General features: G+C 41.8%; 1 protein-coding gene across 1 annotated transcript in view; it reads right to left on the bottom strand.

Annotated features, from left to right (window-relative positions):
- Positions 1–20,067, bottom strand: part of LOC307135245 (pleckstrin homology domain-containing family G member 3) — a 134,378-nt gene that overhangs the window by 90,382 nt on the left and 23,929 nt on the right. Inside the window, exon 2 of the mRNA XM_079831516.1 lies at positions 6,602–6,668. Coding sequence (XP_079687642.1) covers positions 6,602–6,650 — 49 coding nt within the window. The 5' untranslated portion in view covers positions 6,651–6,668. The remainder of the gene's footprint in view (positions 1–6,601; positions 6,669–20,067) is intronic.

Raw genomic sequence — 20,067 nt, 5'->3', positions numbered from 1 at the left:
ATAGGACACTATCAGGTATGCCACTTGCTGGCCCTCACATGTGAAAGCCTGGCTTAACACTAACCAGAGGAGACAGCATGTAAGGTCTCTCAATTCACCTCCAGATAATCCAGTCTGTTAATCCATTTACCTGTTTTAAAAACAGCCCAAGGCATGTGCACTCTTAGCTACTTAGGGCTCAAAACAAGCACTTTTGCTCACTTCCCAATATAGGATTTTTTTTTGCATTGGTTAACCCTGTTGTCTTTTCATGTGTGTATGCTCTCAAATGCTCTCCAAACAGAGTTTTGAGTGCTGTTGCTGCAGACTGAAAAAAAGGTATCACAGTGTACAGCACAAACCTGATCTCATGAGTATTTGTGTGTATTTTACGTAAAATGTGGTTCTACCACATATATTTACTTGTCATTTTTAAATCAATACAATTTCTGTCATTGTTTAACCATTACTTATGTAATATTTATTCTGTTTTCTGAAAATGCTGTGAATAAAAAATGACCATAAATGTACACCATGAACACACCATAAAATTATCATAAAAGTATTCCATTTTATTCTTGCGCTGTAATCCAAATTTTAAGAATCCACTTGATTGCGTTGTGCTAGGAACAGTACCAAATTCAAGTCTTTCCTCAGCAATCTTCATTTACAACCTCATTAGCAACCTTCATCATGAAATCCCGCACTTTCAAATTTCCTTAGGAAGTTACGACAGGTTGTGATATCAAGTACTTATTGGATCTTGAGTGCCTTGTCAGATTTGGTGATGTGTTCTTTTAAATGAGATAACACTATCACCTGTGTTTTGCGAAATGTCCAGTAGTGGTGCTAAAAGTGTGTAGCCTGACAAGCCAGACCCACATCAAGATGTTGGGTCTGGGAACACACCATGACTTCTGAACCGTAACGTTCTTTGTCAGCAGGGAAGTAGCAGGAATTTCACGCGGAACCGTCACAACTCTGCCATCATTATGTTAAGCCCACCCACCGACTCTATACACGCTGTGATTGGTGACTAGAGTTTGGTTTTTCAAGCTTGCAAGTCTGGAGAGCTGCTAGACGACCCTGGCTGCAAATTACATTTGCTGCCGCTAGGGTGCGTCTAGATTTTTAGCCTAAAAAGTGTTTTCAGTTTTATCCGAAACAGATGAATATGAATCAGGCAATGTTTTATATGTTGGTTGTCACAAGCATCACATCAGATCTGAAATGAGATATCCAGTGAGTGAACATTTTTGAAAATATTTGAAAATAATGTATTTATTCAACCAATGATACACTTAAAAATGAGATCCTTTTTGGGCATATGTGTATATAGTTTTACTAGATACCAATCACTGGGCAATGTTCTGACTGTAATTTAAGGGTAATTAGCTAACGGTGTGCCACTTTTAACGATCGGATAATGTTTCATGAAGTTACAAGCATAAACGCGACTTTAGCACAACGTTAGCATATTTAGCATATTTGCGCCTGTGAGGTTATTTTCTATCTATCTTCCCAGTACCACAATTACATACATATGCCTACATAATTATTGTATTTTTGTGAAAAGGTTATTCATTTTTATCATTCATTCATTTCTGAACTCATTGACTGTGCACTTTATTTTGTGACAAATTAATCCAAATATTTAATGAATGGTGTTAAAATGTTTTTTTTCCAATGAATTATCAGTAGAATTTTCTTCCAATGAATTATCAGTAGAATTTTCAAATAAAATTATTGTACATATACAACATCTAAGCTCGCCCTCCGGGCAACGAAAGTCACCGCCCATTCCATTGGTCAGGCGATGTCCACGCTTGTGGTCCAGGAGCGTCATCTCTGGCTCAACCTGGCCGACATGAGGGAGACCGATAAATATCGGTTCCTGGACTCCCCCATTTCGTCGGCTGGGTTTTTCGGCAACGCGGTCAAGAGCTTTGCCCAGCAGTTCTCGGCTGCCCAGAAGCAGACGGAGGCCATCGCTGCTGCCTCCACCCCGCCGCCAGTGGCACCGCCTCCGACTGCTCGTCGCCGAGGACGTCCACCCGCCGCCACCTCCGCCCCCACCAAGGCACCGCAGCAGCCTAACACCAGCCGACGGCGTTGGGCCGGCCGTTGGAAGGATGTCCAGCCCGCTCAGGCCGCTGCCAAGCCAGGTGGCAAGCATCGTCGCAAGCGACCCTGAGACGGGCGGCCCAGAGATGGAGGAAACTGCTCTTCGGGAGATGGCCTCCCCACACTCGCACGTCCCCTCCGCGGATGCAGGTAAGTGCCGTCCGAGCTGGATCCCTGCTTTCCGCCTTGCTGCCCCGCTGCGGGTACGTCTGTGGTGCCGTTGATCCCCTTAACTCGGAGTCTGGGAGCCTGGCTAGCGCTTCCCAGCCCGTCTCGTGGCTCCTCCGTACCATCAGACTCGGCTATGCGATTCAGTTCGCCCGGCGTCCCCCCAAGTTCAGGGGCTTTCACTTCACGACTGTAGTGGAGGCGAACGCCCCCGTGCTCAGGGCGGAGATCGCAGTCCTACTGGCGAAGGACGCAATAGAGCCGGTCCCTCCAGCCGATATGAGGTCCGGGTTCTACAGCCCGTACTTCATTGTACCCAAGGAAGGCGGCGGGTTAAGACCGATCTTGGCTGCCTTTCCGGATGCTAACGCAGAAGCGCATTTTCAGGTGCATCCGTCCCCAAGATTGGTTTGCAGCGATCGACCTGAAGGACGCGTACTTTCATGTCTCGATTCTCCCTCGACACCGGCCCTTTCTGCGCTTCGCGTTCGAGGGACGGGCATATCAGTACCGCGTCTTGCCCTTCGGCCTGTCCCTGTCGCCCCGCGTCTTTACGAAGGTTGCGGAGGCGGCCATTGCTCCCATGAGAGAGCATGGTGTTCGCATCCTCAACTACCTCGACGACTGGCTGATCCTTGCCCAGTCGCGAGAGCAGTTGTGCGAACACAGGGACTCAGTCACCTCAGCCAGTTGGGACTTCGGGTCAACTGGGAGAAGAGCAAACTCTGTCCCGCACAGAGGATCTCTTTTCTCGGTATGGAGATAGACTCGATCGCCATGACAGCGCGCCTCACAGAGGAGCGCGTCCAGTCAGTGTTGAACTGCTTGAATTTGTTCAAAGGCAGGACAGCGGCACCACTGAAACATTTTCAGAGGCTCCTGGGGCATAAGGCATCCGCAGCCGCAGTAACGGCGTTGGAATTGCTTCATATGAGACCGCTTCAACGCTGGCTACACGACCGAGTCCCGAGATGGGCGTGGCACAGCGGATCCCTCCGCGTCCAAGTGACTCCGAGGTGCCGCCAAACCTTCAGCCCCTGGTTGGACCCTTAGTTTCTACGGGCGGGAGTTCCCCTAGAACAAGTGTCCAGGCACTCCGTTGTCTCCACGGATGCCTCATCCACGGGCTGGGGTGCCACGTACAACGGGCTTGCAGTTTCGGGTCTGTGGACGGGGCCTCAACTGCAATGGCATATCAATTGCCTCGAGTTGTTAGCAGTTTGTCTTGCACTCAGCCGCTTCAAAGTGCCGCTCAGAGGCAAGCACGTTCTGGTCCGTACGGACAACACTGCGGCCGTAGCGTACATCAACAAACAGCGCTCTACGAGGCGCCTCTATGCGTTGAAGTGGAACCTGTTCGTCGATTGGTGCTCTTCTCGCCGAGAAGACCCCCGGAGATGTTCGATCAGGTCTGTGCTTTCCTTTCTACAAGATGGGTTGGAGCGAAGGCTGTCTCCCTCCACCCTCAAAGTTTATGTTGCCGCTATCGCCATTAATCATGAGCTAGTAGATGGAAAATCTCTAGGTAAGCACGATCTGATCATCAGTTTCCTGAGGGGGGCGAGGATAACAAAATCCGCCTCGCCCTCCCTCCATACCCTCTTGGGACTTAACTCTGGTGCTAACTGCACTACAGAGAGCGCCCTTTGAGCCTTTGCAGTCAGCGGAGTTGAAAATCTTGTCGTTAAAGACAATACTCCTGACTGCGTTGGCCTCCATCAAGAGGGTAGGGGAACTGCAGGCATTTTCGGTCGACGAATCGTGCCTGGAATTCGGGCCCGGTAACTCTCATGTGATCATGAGACCCCGGCCTGGATACGTGCCCAAGGTTCCCACTACTCCCTTCTGGGATCAAGAGGTGAGCCTGCAAGCGCTGCCTTCGGAGGAGGCACACCCAGCCCTAGCTTTTCTCTGTCCCGTCCGTGCTCTCCGGACTTACGTGGACAGAACGCAAAGCTTCAGGACTTCAGAGCAGCTCTTCGTCTGTTACGGAGGACAGCAGAAGGGAAAGGCTGTCTCCAAGCAGAGGATGGCCCACTGGATAGTGGATGCCATCGTCTTGGCTTATGAGTCCCAAGACGTGCCCTGCCCGCTCGGGTTAAGAGCCCACTCCACTAGGGGTGTTGCTTCTTCCTGGGCGCTGGCTCGTAGCTGCGGGCTGGGCGACACCTAACACATTCGCTAGATTCTATAGCCTCCTATAGCCGGTATCTTCCTGTGTGCTCACTTCCCATAGTCAGTAACACCGAAGTGCCTGTTCCAGTGTCGGCTTGCTGCGCCATTCTCTCCCCTATGGTAGACGGATACGTGCGCTTATCTGCTCCAGTCGAGTTCCCCATGTACGTCCCGTCGCCACAGTTGCTGTACCATCACTGCAGGTCGAGCCACTAAGTTTGGCTCCTCAGTGAAAAACAGCGTGCATTCGCTCTCGCTTCCTGTTTATACCCGCAGTGCGGGGCTGAGCGCGAGATGCAAATCTCGCACGCCAATTGTTCATTGGCCGGTTCTATATAGCTCGAAGCTGATAGGGGCTCCCAGAAGTGATCCCAATTCGTCGGTACGTCCAACGTACGTCTCCGTTCCCTCCTTCAGGTAACGAGGGTTACCATTCGTAACCGAGACGTTATTAAATAATAACTAATTTATTATATAGACATCATGTCCTTCATATAAAGAACATGTTTAAATGGAAAAACCTACTGAATAACTAAAGCTAGGGTTTGTGGGTGGCTGTCAGCACAATGCTATGCTATTTTAGTCTGAAGGAGTTATGGGACAGTTGACAGATTATAATTTACACTCATTGGGCCTCATTCATGAAACTTTCGTAAATATGAGCAAATTCTGAGTAATTTGTGCATAAAATGGACATTTACGAAAACTCTCCTCCAGATTCACAAACGCTTCGTATACCACGGATTTGGTAGTTAAACGTGTGTATATTAATGATTTCTAAACATTCGTAAATAGGATGCGCGTGCTTGTCATTCATAATTTGCATAATCCCCGCCCATGAGTTACAACTGCAAATGACGTGTGCAGGAACGCTGTGGAATCTTCTAGACTTCTTTCTCAGGTTTGGCTCCAGTATTTTGCATAAATGCTAAAGAGACTAATTGGCCATATGGCTAGCAATAAATATTAAATTATCATGTGTCCGTCAAAGCATTTTAGCCAGCTAAAAATGCCTGGTGCTCTTCTGAAAATGGCCAGCTGGTGGCGCTTGAAAGCGCTTTGCATGGGCAGCGTTTTTCGATCTGATATACTTTGATTGCTATGAAAATGATACAGAACATTCATGGCAGTAATGTGTTACTAGGATCTCATTTTGAAGAATATTACTGAATATAAAAAATGCAGTAAAAAGCAGTATTAACGTCTCCATTATTGTTGTTCAGTCGGTGTACTAGTGGGATGATTGGTCGGTGTAGTTTTAGTCCCGCCCCTCCTCCACTGTGATTGGGCGGCCAGGTAAAAAGTGACAGTGACGAGCACTGCCTATTACCCAACGTTGAACAGTAAAAAAAAAAAAAAAAAAAAAAAAAGACTGGGCAAATCAACTCTTGAAATATTATTATGGTACATAGTGCATCAAAATGTAATGTCGTCAGTTAGGCTAAATTAGAACACAGAACGTTCAAATGTTTTACGCACCATTTACACGTGGTAGGGAGCAGGTGTAAATTTCTTTCGTACCAACTAACATTTTGAAAATACGAACATTTTCGTGAATCCAAAAATTTACGTCAGAGCGGCTTTACAAACAATTTACACACAAATTCGTTCGGCTCATGTTTCATGAATGAGGCACATTAAACCTATTGTGGCAGCACATAAATTGTATTCATACCTTACGAAGCAAACTGAACAAAGTGATGATTCTAAAATTCCCAGACTTACTTTCCAGGATTACATTTTGGATCAACCCTTTTGACATTGTATAGTACACTTTGACTCGAGAGAAAGAGACAGAAAAAAGACTCAGACGCTAGACAAACTAGAAAAACCTGACCCACAATGCTAGAGGTGATGCTGAAATACCTACATACTTGTTACAAAAATTTTAAGTTTATGAAGATGGTGTGTATGTTCGCTGAAACAATGATCAAAACACATCATTTAACCAACAAAAAATTATTATAAGAAGTTCATGATGAACTATATTTATGATAGCTGCTTTCTGTACTGCCAAAATATGGAATACAAAATTATGATAATCTTATCCAAAAGTATATAAATTGAATTATGAGGAGTAATGAGTTAAATGTTTGCTTTGGCTGTGAGAAGTTTCTCTCAATAATTTCTATACAAAGGAGAGTTGGTGTCTTACCTTCACCCATTGGGACGTCATGGGCCGTGCAATGGGATTTCTCTGGCATGGCACTGAGGCCTCACTCCTGTAAATCAGAGTAAAAAAAGATGTAAACATCTCATGTAAACTCGCTCTCTGACAGTAGGTGGTGCTTATGGAACAGCAGCGATATATAATTTCCTTGGTTACCACTCTACACAAAGCAGAGCTGCGCTTAGATACACTACTTTAATAGGCATCATATGGAAGTAGGGCTGGGCGATAAATCGATTTTAACGATTAACTCGAATGTGTAGTTTATGTCGACTTGTTTGAATGAAAATCTGTTTTCACTTTATCCTTCTCACATTTGTAATATTTTGGTCAGTTAATAAGAATAATTTATGTAGTTTTATATTATTTATTTTAATGAATTATAAGAGCAGTTTCATGTCTATCCTTGAATCGCTTAACTAGTCGAGGTTGATAAGTAATTAGTAATAAGTAATTCAAGTCAAGTCAACTTTATTTATATCGCGCTTTTTACAATGCAATACATTTGTTTCAAAGCAGCTTCACAGTGTTAAACAGGAAAATAATGCAACAGAATTTTATTCGCCCGTACAGCCGCTCAGGAGAAAACGGAAACCAAAACTCCATCAGGTGGCCTAATGGAGAAAAATAAACCTTGGGAGAAACCAGGCTCAGTCGGGGTGCCAGTTCTCCTCTGGCCAATTAACAAACAGCGTATGATTATTATTCTGGCAACTTTACAGGTCAGGGGTCATATTAGATCGTAATATTCAAAAGATCGGAAGCAACATGCCGGAGACGGGTTTATAGAGGATGACGTATCGATTAAACAATTATTCAATTGCAATATTTGAAAGATCTGATCGAAAGATTTAGTAATTTGTACAGTAATCTAATTACACTATTGAAGATGTAATTAGTAACTAGTAATTAATAATTTTTTTAGAGTAACTTACCCAACACTGGTAATGAGTGTGTAAGAACAGATTCACCCAAAGTGTGGGATCTACCAACTTGTGTGTAAATATAAGCACACATCTGAGCATGCTTACGCAGAGAATCTAGTGGTAGAATAGCGACACTGTCACGGATCACTGAGAGAAGAAGCTGAGAGAGAATCCATTTGCACGCACACATTTAATTCCAAGACTCCTCAGAAAAGTACAGGGACATCAGAACCAGAACACAGCCGCGATCCATACCAGAGAACAGTAAAAGCAGATCAGAACATCCAGACTTACAATTAACGACTAGCAACCATACATGAAAAACCAAGACCTTAAATACACAAAACAATGAGTAGATAATAGACTGCAGGTGTGTACAATGAAGGTAACCATAACAACAGATAAGACAAAATGAAGATACAGAAACCAAACAGGAAGAGAACATGGAAACAATGAAAACAGAAAGCACTTCAACATAAAAGTCCATACTAAACAAAAGACCCAGAACTGGGATCGTGACAGACACTACAAATAAAAAGCATTTAAGACAGTATGCAAAAAAGACAGCTGTGACAAATGTTAGATGCAGTTATTTCCTTGGACCCAACCTACATCCAATTCCCTTACCAAAATCCTCAACAACCCGAAATAAAATGGGGCTTTTATGCTATCGCCAGATTCCCAAACATAATTGGAGCCATAGACTGCATCCACATCGCCATAAAAGCACCATCAACCAAAGAATTTAATGATGTAAATAGAAAAGGATTTCATTATGTTAACGTGCAAATCATTTGTGATGCAAATTTGTTGTTGTTAAACATCGTTGCGCAACTCATTCTTTGTTTGTGAAGTTCCTCTTCTTTGCCATTATTGCGGTGATGAAAAAACGCAATCACGTGATTTTTAAAGGGAAGTGTTGTCACCATATACAGTTTATTGGAGGCGTTTCCGAATGCTAATGACCATGAACGTGAACGAGCATGGTAGGTTACTCACGCACATGCGGGATTTATCAACAATAATTGCTTACTCATGTGCATAAGAACTGTGTACGCATGTTTGATAAATATGGATTTTCTTGTACTCAGAATGCTGACAAAAAGTTATGGAATTCAAGTTGATTCGTCAAATCGTTTTCGATAAACGCGTGAACAAATTTTACACAGCGGTTACAAAAATACACTTAAGGCTATATCTCCGCAACGCTTTATCATATTCAAGCCAAACTTGGTACATGTAATCACAAGCATAACCTGAGGCGACATGCAGCGTTTCGGCACAGCGCCACCTACTGATCTGGAGATACGAAAAATGGCTATTTTGGTGTATAACTTCTGAACCTTTTGTCCAAATAAAAGTGGTCTCGTTAGATTCAGGACGGCATGCCGAGTCGTCTGATATCCAATTTTACCATATCGGCCATTTTGGCTGTCGGCCATTTTGAATTATGTGCTAAAATGCTGTATTTTAGGAACACATGAACAGATTGTTACAAAACTCGATATGGGTCATCAGCACGATGCCCTGAAGGAGACTGAGAAGTTTCGAAACAGCGCCACCAAGTGGATTTTTTTTTCAAACGCTTATAACTTTGGGTGTGATTAACTTATTTTCATGGGAGTAACTTTTTTTGTCTCCTGAATCCTTGCCGAGTCCAACTATAACAAACTTACCAGGTTTCGGCATTTGGTTTGTGCAGCGTGGTAATTTAGCGCTTATAAAACGTTAGCTGATATCTTCAAAACCGCTAGTCCGATCGAGACGAAACCAGCGTCAGAAGTTCAGAAACATAGGCTGATAGCCACATGTATATGCCCAACTGTCAAAATATTGATAGTAAGGTTGAGTAAAATCCAATCAAAGTCAGGTGTCAGTCATTTTTTACGCGTTTTTTTTATATGTCTATAACTCCAAAACTGAATGAGATATTTTCACCAAAATTGACACACACATGTATGGGCTCACTCCAAGGACACAAAAAATGGTAGGATTTTGCCTCTTGGTGGCGCTATAATAGAACAAAACATGAAATTCCCATAAACTACAATGCATTTTCAGCCTTTTTGCCTAAAATAATCTTAAAATGTGTTTAATTGCTCTTTGCTGCTGTTTATCTGACACCCCCAGCCATTTTGGCATGTCTCGTCTTCTTATTTGCGCTTGGCCCCGGTATTGCTGCTTGCAGCTATATTTTTATAATTGAAATCGCAAAATGGTCTTAAACAATTACGAAATAAACTGCAAAACGTTTTATAATATATGCACGGATTGATTCTGACAGCACTGCACGAGCTTGTGGCCCCATCGGCCGGACACTATTTGCTAGTTAGCCAGGGTTCAAAAAGTCCAAAGTGCGAGAAAATCTGCGCTAAAACGAACTCGTCAGTTGCCCGGTAAACTTTTTATGAATGGATGGATTTGAAAATGCGCTATGGTTTAGTGCGAATATCTTGTCTGACGTGCTGCATGTCTTGGAGTGGGCTACAACATAGCTTCATAGCATATATGCATCCCTAATACAGTGAGGACAATAAGTATTTGAACACCCTGCTATTTTGCAAGTTCTCCCACTTAGAAATCATGGAGGGGTCTGAAATTGTCATCGTAGGTGTATGTCCACTGTGAGAGACATAATCTAAAAAGAAAAATCCAGAAATCACAATGTATGATTTTTTTAACTATTTATTTGTATGATACAGCTGCAAATAAGTATTTGAACACCTGAGAAAATCAATGTTAATATTTGGTACAGTAGCCTTTGTTTGCAATTACAGAGGTCAAACGTTTCCTGTAGTTTTTCACCAGGTTTACACACACTGCAGGAGGGATTTTGGCCCACTCCTCCACACAGATCTTCTCTAGATCAGTCAGGTTTCTGGCCTGTCGCTGAGAAACACGGAGTTTGAGCTCCCTCCAAAGATTCTCTATTGGGTTTAGGTCTAGAGACTGGCTAGGCCACGCCAGAACCTTGATATGCTTCTTACAGAGCCACTCCTTGGTTATCCTGGCTGTGTGCTTCGGGTCATTGTTATTTTGGAAGACCCAGCCTCGACCCATTTTCAATGCTCTAACTGAGGGAAGGAGGTTGTTCCCCAAAATCTCGCAATACATGGCCCCGTCATCCTCTCCTTAATACATTGCAGTCGCCCTGTCCCATGTGCAAAAAGACACTCCCAAAGCATGATGCTACGACCCCCATTCTTCACAGTAGGGATGGTGTTCTTGGGATGGTACTCATCATTCTTCTTCCTCCAAACACGTTTAGTTTTTAGAATTTAGTTTAGAATTATGACCAAAAAGTTCTATTTTGGTCTCATCTGACCACATGACTTTCTCCCATGACTCCTCTGGATCATCCAAATGGTCATTGGCAAACTTAAGACGGGCCTGGACATGTGCTCAGTGTTTCCCACACATAGATTAATTAGTGGCGGTGCGCCACAGAATCAACAGCGGCCGCCACATATAAAGTGTCGTTATTCTTCTTTCTTTTTTTTTTACGCTATTTAAAACACGCAGCGTATTCGTTCAGCTGCACTTCCTTTCCCTGCTCTCCCTCCGTCTCTCTGTCACTCATGCACGTCTCTCGCTCTCAAATGGCCAAACCTGCTCTTGATATGAAAAAGTCTAAGCTTTGAAACATTTTTAAAGTTTTAAATCGAAATTCAAACAATAAATAGTGTTTTGGCGCTAATGTGGCATCCAATCCAGAGGCGTTGGAAAACAGTTGCGACATGCTCTCGTCTCCCGGCGGCTTGTGTTGCTTTCGTCAACGAAAAGTATGACTAAATATCGTCGTCAACAAACCTTTATCACATGACGAAAACGAGACGAGACTCAACGTAAATGCTGGTCATGTGACGATGACGAATAAAAACGAGACTAAATGTGGTTCACAAAATAAAAACTATGACGAAAATGAGACGAGACAAAAAGTCGTGTTTTTATTATTATTTTGCAGTATTTCTGTGCGTCTCATTCAGGGGCTGCATCAGGTCTCACTGCGCAGACGCAGGCGACATCACTCTCTTCAAGCCCCACTCGCGCGGTATTATAGAAGATGCAGCTCCGGCGAGTGAACAGGACCGATGGGCGTCCAGTAGCCGTTTGTAAGCCCTATTCGGACGGTAATTGTTTGTCCTGCGGTCGTAAGGTGTTTTCATCATTTACAGGGGCTAGTCAGTGATTTTATTGTCGTCTTAATCCAGAATATCAGTGTTTTTCTCCCACCACCCATGTCAAAATCTCCGGCCGAATGACCTAACTTACTGTTTGACAAACACCAAGGTCGTCTGAATGCACATCTCTGAGTTTTCAATAATATATCTCTTCAGAATTCACTGTTTATATCCTTTTTGGTCACTGGAGAGCACCGTACGGTTGTGCTTCGCTGTTATTTGGATGCATTTTAAAGATCTAGACTTGTATTACTGAAATATTGGCAAGTATTTAGCTACAAGAGCAAAATATTTCATCACCGCTCAAAAAAAAAGAAAGAAAGAAAAGCACGTAAACATTTGAAATGAGCCGTTATAACGGCAGCAATTATATATGTTAAAATAACCGCAGCATCATGATTGCCTCATAAGCGAGGAGAGGCTGTATTCACTTATTTCCGCTCATCTCCATGTGGAATAAAATTACATCCTTTATTTTGAGATAAAATCCAAGACAGAAAAACATTTGAACTATAATGTGGGTCTAATTTTAAACCGATTTAAATAACAATTTGGATATTATTTTCCTATTATTAAATTAAATATGCATTTATTCTTATTAAGACATTTGGAAAAACTTGTATTACATTGAAGTGGAAAATAAAACGGGTGTTGTGGAAAAAGATGGGGAGAAATGTGGCCACAAAAAAATCACAGGAAAAAACACCACAAACCTTAAGAGACATCTCAATGTTTTTATTTATTTTATTTAAATGTATGTGTGTGTACTTCTAACATGTTTAGTTGGTAAAATAAATGTGTTGTAACTTCAAATCAGAGCGTATTCCGTGTCTGGAATGGATGTATTCTTGAGTCTATAAGGTAACAATAATATAATAAGATAACATTGTTTGAAATGGGTTTGGCTAAAAGATTTTGGTTTTGTCTATAATACTTATACTATATTGACTGGGTTAAATAGAATTGCATTACTAAAAAGAGACTAAAATACAATTTTCATTGACTAAAACTTGACTAAAATGTCATCAGTTTTCGTCGACTAAAACTAGACGAAAATAGTCATAGATAATTCTGACTAAAATAAGACTAAAGTGCTCAGACTTTTAGTCGACTAAAACTTGACTAGACTAAAAAGAGTATGACTATGACTAAAACTAATAAAAACTAAAATGACAGCTTGACACAAAGACCAGACTAAAACTAAAATTAAAACAGGCCGCCAAAAACAACACTACCGGCGGCGCGCACGGTCACGTGGTTCAAACCCACGCTGGGAATGCATTTGAATGGATAGACAGTTTCACTATACAGGTGTTTGCTGCAATTTTTGGTAAACAGTACAGTAAAGTGTGCATTGATTGTTACGTCAACCATATTTCCTACAGTATCATTTTATTATGGAGAGTGATGGAGATCAACATTGTTAACATTAATGTTATTCTTGTATTTAGCCCTCAGGTATTCCTTACTAATTGGTCACCCTCACTCATTGATGGTCAAATGTGACCATACACCTTAACTATTTTTCAATTAAATAAATGTAAATATTTTAGTTTAATAATATTTAATGAATATTTTGAGATCTTTTGGTAATAAATAGGCCTACTATTTGTGCAATAATTATGGTCCATTAATGATCATTTAATGAATTAAAATATTTTTCTTCTAATATTTTTCTTATTCATATTACAATTAGTGTAGTAATTAAGGTTAAAATAGAGAATTCCAATGCAAAGAGGCAAATTAGAGTCATTTTGTGCTGTAAAAATAATAATTTTCATTTGTAATGCTATTACCCACTATAGGTGCCTATATGGCTCTTTAATAAATATACATGTTTCTAATCTAGTTGCTCAAAAAAGTATTGCAGATCATAACCCCTTACTTATTTTTAGGTTTTGCATTTGAATACATATTTAGATATGATCAAACACGAGATTTCTTTAAATGTGACATTTTAAAATGTTAATAACTTGCATCCTAATATTTTTAAAGATACTTATACAAGCACACACAAGTGAATATTAATGAATGCAAACTGATATATTTTAACCCAAGAAAAGTTTAAAATAGTGTTAAAATAGTGCTAAGGCAAACTTATTTTTCCTTATATATACAGTAGGCTATATACATATTAATTGATACTGAATCAAGATCGAAATCGATATTTGTGCCAATCACCAACCCCCATACACCCCCCCCACCCCCCGCCTGCCACCACCACAAATTGGTTTCTAATCTGTGGGAAACACTGTGTGCTGGTTTAAGCAGGGGAACCTTCCGTGCCATGCATGATTTCAAACCTAACGTCTTAGTGTATTACCAACAGTAACCTTGGAAACGGTGGTCCCAGCTCTTTTCAGGTCATTCACCAGCTCCTCCCGTGTAGTTCTGGGCTGATTTCTCACCTTTCTTAGGATCATTGAGACCCCACGAGGTGAGGTCTTGCATGGAGCCCCAGTCCGAGGGAGATTGACAGTCATGTTTAGCTTCTTCCATTTTCTAATGATTGCTCCAACAGTGGACCTTTTTTCACCAAGCTGCTTGGCAATTTCCTCGTAGCCCTTTCCAGCCTTGTGGAAGTGTACACTTTTGTCTCTAGTGTCTTTGGAAAGCTCTTTGGTCTTGGCCATGTTAGTAGTTGGATTCTTACTGATTGTATGAGGTGGACAGGTGTCTTTATGCAGCTAACGAACTCAAACAGGTGCATCTAATTTAGGATAATAAATGGAGTGGAGGTGGACATTTTAAAGGCAGACTAACAGGTCTTTGAGGGTCAGAATTCTAGCTGATAGACAGGTGTTCAAATACTTATTTGCAGCTGTATCATACAAATAAATAGTTAAAAAATCATACATTGTGATTTCTGGATGGTTTTTTTTAGATTATGTCTCTCACAGTGGACATGCACCTACGATGACAATTTCAGACCCCTCCATGAATTCTAAGTGGGAGAACTTGCAAAATAGCAGGGTGTTCAAATACTTATTTTTCTCACTGTATAAACACATATATACCGAATTTGACCGAATTTAAGTCATGATTTAGGCCCCACTAGCCTGGTCTTACCAGACTCTCGTACATTTCATTTGTACAGAGAGTCTGGCCACTCTCCATTGACAAGCGTTTACTTCGTTGAAAGGCGGGTACTCTGTTGAAGTTTAAAACTATTGGATCTGCTCAGAGTCACTCATCTGATGTGTCAGCACTCTCTGTGCAGCGCCGCGCGCAGCCTCACATGTGAATGTAAACACGAGGCGTGAGTGAGTTTTTATTTGGCCTCTAGAGGCCGCTCTTGTGCTATATAATGGCAGCAGACCCTTCTTAAGGTGCAGATTCACTTGTCCGTGCGACATTACTACTTTATTCCTATGGGTGGCGTCAAGCGGCTTTAATGCGTCCGCAAAGCATTCCGGGAAGGTGGCGCTGCATTTGAACAAATGCAGCGCGTCTAAAAAGCTGGCTGAATCCCATCTTTATGCAAATGAATCCGTTGAACGCGACGCGACTATCCAATAAAAGTAGAGCACATGGAAACGGGGGGCAAGTCTCTCGCTGGTCCTTTGTTTTTCATTCCCCGCTGGCTCAAACGCACGTCCATATCGATAAACTTGAGGAACGCCCATCAAGATACACATGAGGGGTATTGTACTGTGTAATGACAGTGCACCTGTCTCAGCCGCTCCAGATGGACGCAACACGGAAAAACTATCGGTGTGGATTTTTGCCATAGACTGTAAAAAAATATGGACGTAGTGTCCGTGACGTCACCCATAGGATTCTGATGAGCCGTTCTGAAGCGCAATGGTGGCCGTTGCCATCTTGGCAACGCGTCATCGCGCGTCACTCCCGGATAACAGAAAATGGGCAAAAAGGCGGGACGTGGGCGGAGCTTAAGTGACGCGATGACTAACAGACAGCAGATAAATGGCTATCCACCAGTCACTCGAAGTGGCCACGCCCTTAATTATGCAGAACTTTAAGGCTTTATATAATGTAAACGAATGAGCTATAAAAAAATTCATCCCCCTCACAGTTGTCATGAAGGGCAAAATGAGCCGTATAGACCAAAAGCACAATTTGTACCAGGCTGTAAACATGTTTTATTCTGCTCTAAAGTTGACCATTTTAACATGGGGCTCAATGAGATTCTGCTCCCTTCTGGATCCTGTCCCTAGCGGCCAGTCGATGAATTGCAGTTTGAGGCACTTCCGTATTGGCTTCAAGAGAAACTGCGGGAGGTTGCCGCTTGATTTTTGCTGATAACCGATTGTTCTACCAATCAGCTATCGGTGCCGATTAATCTGCAAAACCGATGAATCGGTCGACCTCTAAGATATATTCTTGAAAACTCAGAGATGTGTATTCAGAGAGCAATTAAATTACCACACGACCTTGGTGTTTGTTTAAAACAGTAGGTAATTCGGCCGGGGATTTTAACGTGGGTGGTGGGAGACGGACCGCTTCAGCCAACTCCTTCACCACTAATGGAGCGAGCTGGAAAATCAAACTTTTCCCGGGCCACAACATCATGGCCACCAATAAAACTCAGCAAATATTGTTCTTGCTCTGGCTTTAACTTCTGGATATTCGGCAGCGGTGCCAGGAATGAATGGCTTCACTCGCATCTTTCTCCGCCGCCATTACTGAACTACAACTCAAACTAGCGCACGACATCAACGTCATCGTTCTCAGCCACTCCCTCTGTTCGCTGATTGGAAAAAAATTGTTCAGAGAAAACCTAAGCATATACAGCAGTCCCAGACGGAGTACTGAAGGAAAATGAAAATTGAGCGGAAGTACGTAGGAGGGTGAAGCCAGGCTAAGGCCCCACCACACTACAGAGACTACACATGATCGAGTTACAAATGACCTACTCATGTCATCTGTTGCAGCTATATCTTCCTTTTATTGTTAGGTCTTAACCATAGACTGTAAAAAAATATGGACGTAGTGTCCGTGACGTCACCCATAGGATTCTGATGAGCCGTTCTGAAGCGCAAAGTAGGGACGAGCCATCTTGGCAGTGCGTCATCGTGCGTCACTCACGGATAACAGAAAATGGGCAAAAAGGCGGGACGTGGGCGGAGCTTAAGTGACGCGATGACTAACATACAGCAGATAAATGGCTATCCACCTGTCACTCAAAATGGCCACGCCCTTAATTATGCAGAATTTTAAGGCTTTATATAATGTAAACGAATGAGTTATAAAAAAATTCACCCCCCTCACAGTTGTCATGAAGGGCAAAATGAGCCGTATAGACCAAAAGCACAATTTGTACCAGGCTGTAAACATGTTTTATTCTGCTCTAAAGTTGGCCATTTTAACATGGGACTCAATGAGATTCTGCTCCCTTCTGGATCCTGTCCCTAGCGGCCAGTCGATGAATTGCAGTTTGAGGCACTTCCGTATTGGCTTCAAGAGAAACTGCGGGAGGTTGCCGCTTGGTCTTAACGCTGCCTTTGATACCATAGAACACAACATTCTTTTGGATAGGCTTGAGAATCACGTTAGCATTTGAGGGCAGGCATTAGATGGTTTAGATAATTTTGTTTGAGTAAATGAGATGTCAGATCAAACAAGTTGGGTATGGAGTGCCACTGGGATCAGTATCAGGCCTTTTCCATTGTTCTTCCCCTGGGGAACATTATCAGGAAACAATGGAATTATATTTCATTGCTATTCTAACAACACTCAGCTTTTTATTTCTACATGACCCAATGAGGCTCTTCAATTCTCCAAGTGCATTAGTGAAATCAACAATAGAACTAAGTGCCACTAAACAAGAGAGGCTAGAATATAATATGTTGCTCAATGGTTGTACCATTGTGTGATTCTTTGCAGTTAAAGGATTAGTTCACTTCAAAATGAAAATTTCCTGATATTTTACTCACCCCATCTCATCCAAGATGTAAAAGATCTTTCTTTTTTCAGTCGAAAATAAGTTTTCTGAGGAAAACATTCCAGGATTTTTCCCTTAATGGTTTTCAATTGCAACCAAAAGGTTGAAGGTCCAAATCAATGCAGTTTCAAAGGGCTTTGACGGGCTTCAGAGGCTCTGCGCGATCCCAAACGAGGAATAGGGTCTTATCTACAAGCAAAATGGTCGGTCAACGATCGGTCATCAACGATCAGTCAAAAAATTGCTCATCTTGCACAGCTCTGCGACGTGCTAGTGATTGCGCAATCACACCGAAAACGTCACACTAGACGTAGGCAGAAGTACCACCCCAAGCGAACATGCGAGGACTAATACAAACTCCTTTTACCAAAAAACACTCCATCTTCAACTTCAAAATCGTCTGACATCGTTGTTTTACCTTTTTTTTTTTTTTTTGCTAAAGGGAGTTTGTATTAGTCTTCGCATGTGCGCTTTGTAAACACGGGGGCGGTAATTCTGCCTACGTCTAGTGTTACATATTCGACGTGATTGCGCAATCACTAGCATGTCGCAGAGCAGCGCAAGATGAGCAATTTAGGTTAAAAAAGTATAATGTTTTTTTTTTTTTTTTTTTAAATGACCAATCGTTTTGTAGATAAGACCCTATTCCTTGTCTCGGATCGCACAGAGCCTCTGAAGCCCGTAGAAGCGCTTTGAAACAGTATTTATTTGGACCTTCAATATTTTGGTTGCAATTGAAAACCGTTATGTGAAGAAAAATCCTGAAATGTTTTCCTCAAAAAAAACTTATTTTCGACTGAAGAAAGAAAGACATGAACATATTGGATGAGATGGGGGTGAGTAAAAGATCAGAACATTTTCATTTTTTGAAGTGAACTAATCCTTTAAGAACCTGGATGTTATGCTTGATCTGTCTTTTAATGGTCACATTGCTAATGTTTATAGAAAGGCCTTCCATTATCTCAAAAACAATGCTAAACACACATAACCTCCAGACTAGATTATTGTAATGATAAATGATACTGTGTGGATGTCCTGCTAGTTCAAGAAGAAGAATCAAGAAACATGCCATTAGAATCAAGAAACATGATCACATCAGCTCAGTATTCTTTACACCTGTCCAGTTTCGTATCAGTTTTACATTTTTGCAAATTGCTTACAAAGCCTTGAACGGCCCAGCTCAGCAGTACTTATGCAGTATTTTATTGTGTTATAATCCATCACAGCCACTACAGTTGCAAAATTCTGGTCTATTGATAGTCATTTCAAAATCCATAAAAGGAGGTAGATCCTTTCCTACCTGGCTACTAAACTCTGAAATAGTTTTCTTATGACTGTTTGGGACTCAGAGACACTATGTTGACATTATAATTACTTTCTTCTTACTGAGTAATTTGTTAAGGATTAAGTTGATTAAAGAAAATATAGAGAAAGTTGTTTCATAGCATTATGCAACTGCACCAACAGCAAACTTAGGCCTATGATGGACCTATGGAAATCAATCCATTTCCTTTTGTTCAGGACAGGCCATAAAACAAAAGAAACATTAGGATCCCACACCCGGTTACCATTTCCTTAGAAACAAATGATCCTGCCAAACAGTATATCCTTTTTTTATCCTTTCATGTTGTCGTTTGTTTGACCTATGCAGAACTGGTCAACAGTCAGTATATGTATTTTGTGTCACCAGTGCCAAAAGAGATTTGAGCCATAAAAAGTGAAGGAACACTAGCATTTAAGAGCTTGAGTGGTTTGAAGTATACATGTTTAATGTTAGTAGAATCAAATTGGGGTTTTTTTTTGGAACACAATATGTAGAAAAAAATTAAATATTGTTAACATTTAAACAGTAAGTCAGTCAGTCATTATCAGGAATATCAAAGCTGACAGACCACCATTGGTTTTAGTTAATTGTTTGTGGTTGCCAGGTAGCATTGCAACTTGTAATATAAAAGTCAAATGATGTTTGTTCACAGGTGTGTGTTTTATGTTTTGGGAATGTTTGGGTGCTTTCACACTTGGTTCGATTGCCAGGACCGAACCCGAGTTTGATTGCTCTCCCCTCCCCCTGCTGGACTGTGTTCATATTATATTATTTGGGTCCGAACCGGGGTGCGTTTGCATCATCAAAGCAGCAGCTGTTTACCCGGTTGCTTAGTAACGTGAAAGCAGCAAAATGCATAGCGTTGCTCACATCACCTTTATATTTTTGTTTTTTAATCGTTGGTTTTGTTTCAAAAGCTTCAGTATGTAATGGCACTTGCGTCTGTCGCGAATGTACTGCAAATGCTCTAAAGAATGCTGAAGACGAGCAGAAATGAGATCTACAGCTCTCTGCTTGCAGTACATCAGTCACGCTCGCCAGGAAAAATGAGTGAAACACACACAAACACACATTTTTATCAAATCATACGTCATTAATAGCGGTTCACTTCCGCA

The sequence above is a fragment of the Gobio gobio genome, assembly GCF_949357685.1.
Source record: "Gobio gobio genome assembly, chromosome: 12".
In the NCBI taxonomy this organism is placed as follows: Eukaryota; Metazoa; Chordata; class Actinopteri; order Cypriniformes; family Gobionidae; genus Gobio; species Gobio gobio.
This window is presented reverse-complemented; position numbering and strand designations above follow the sequence as displayed.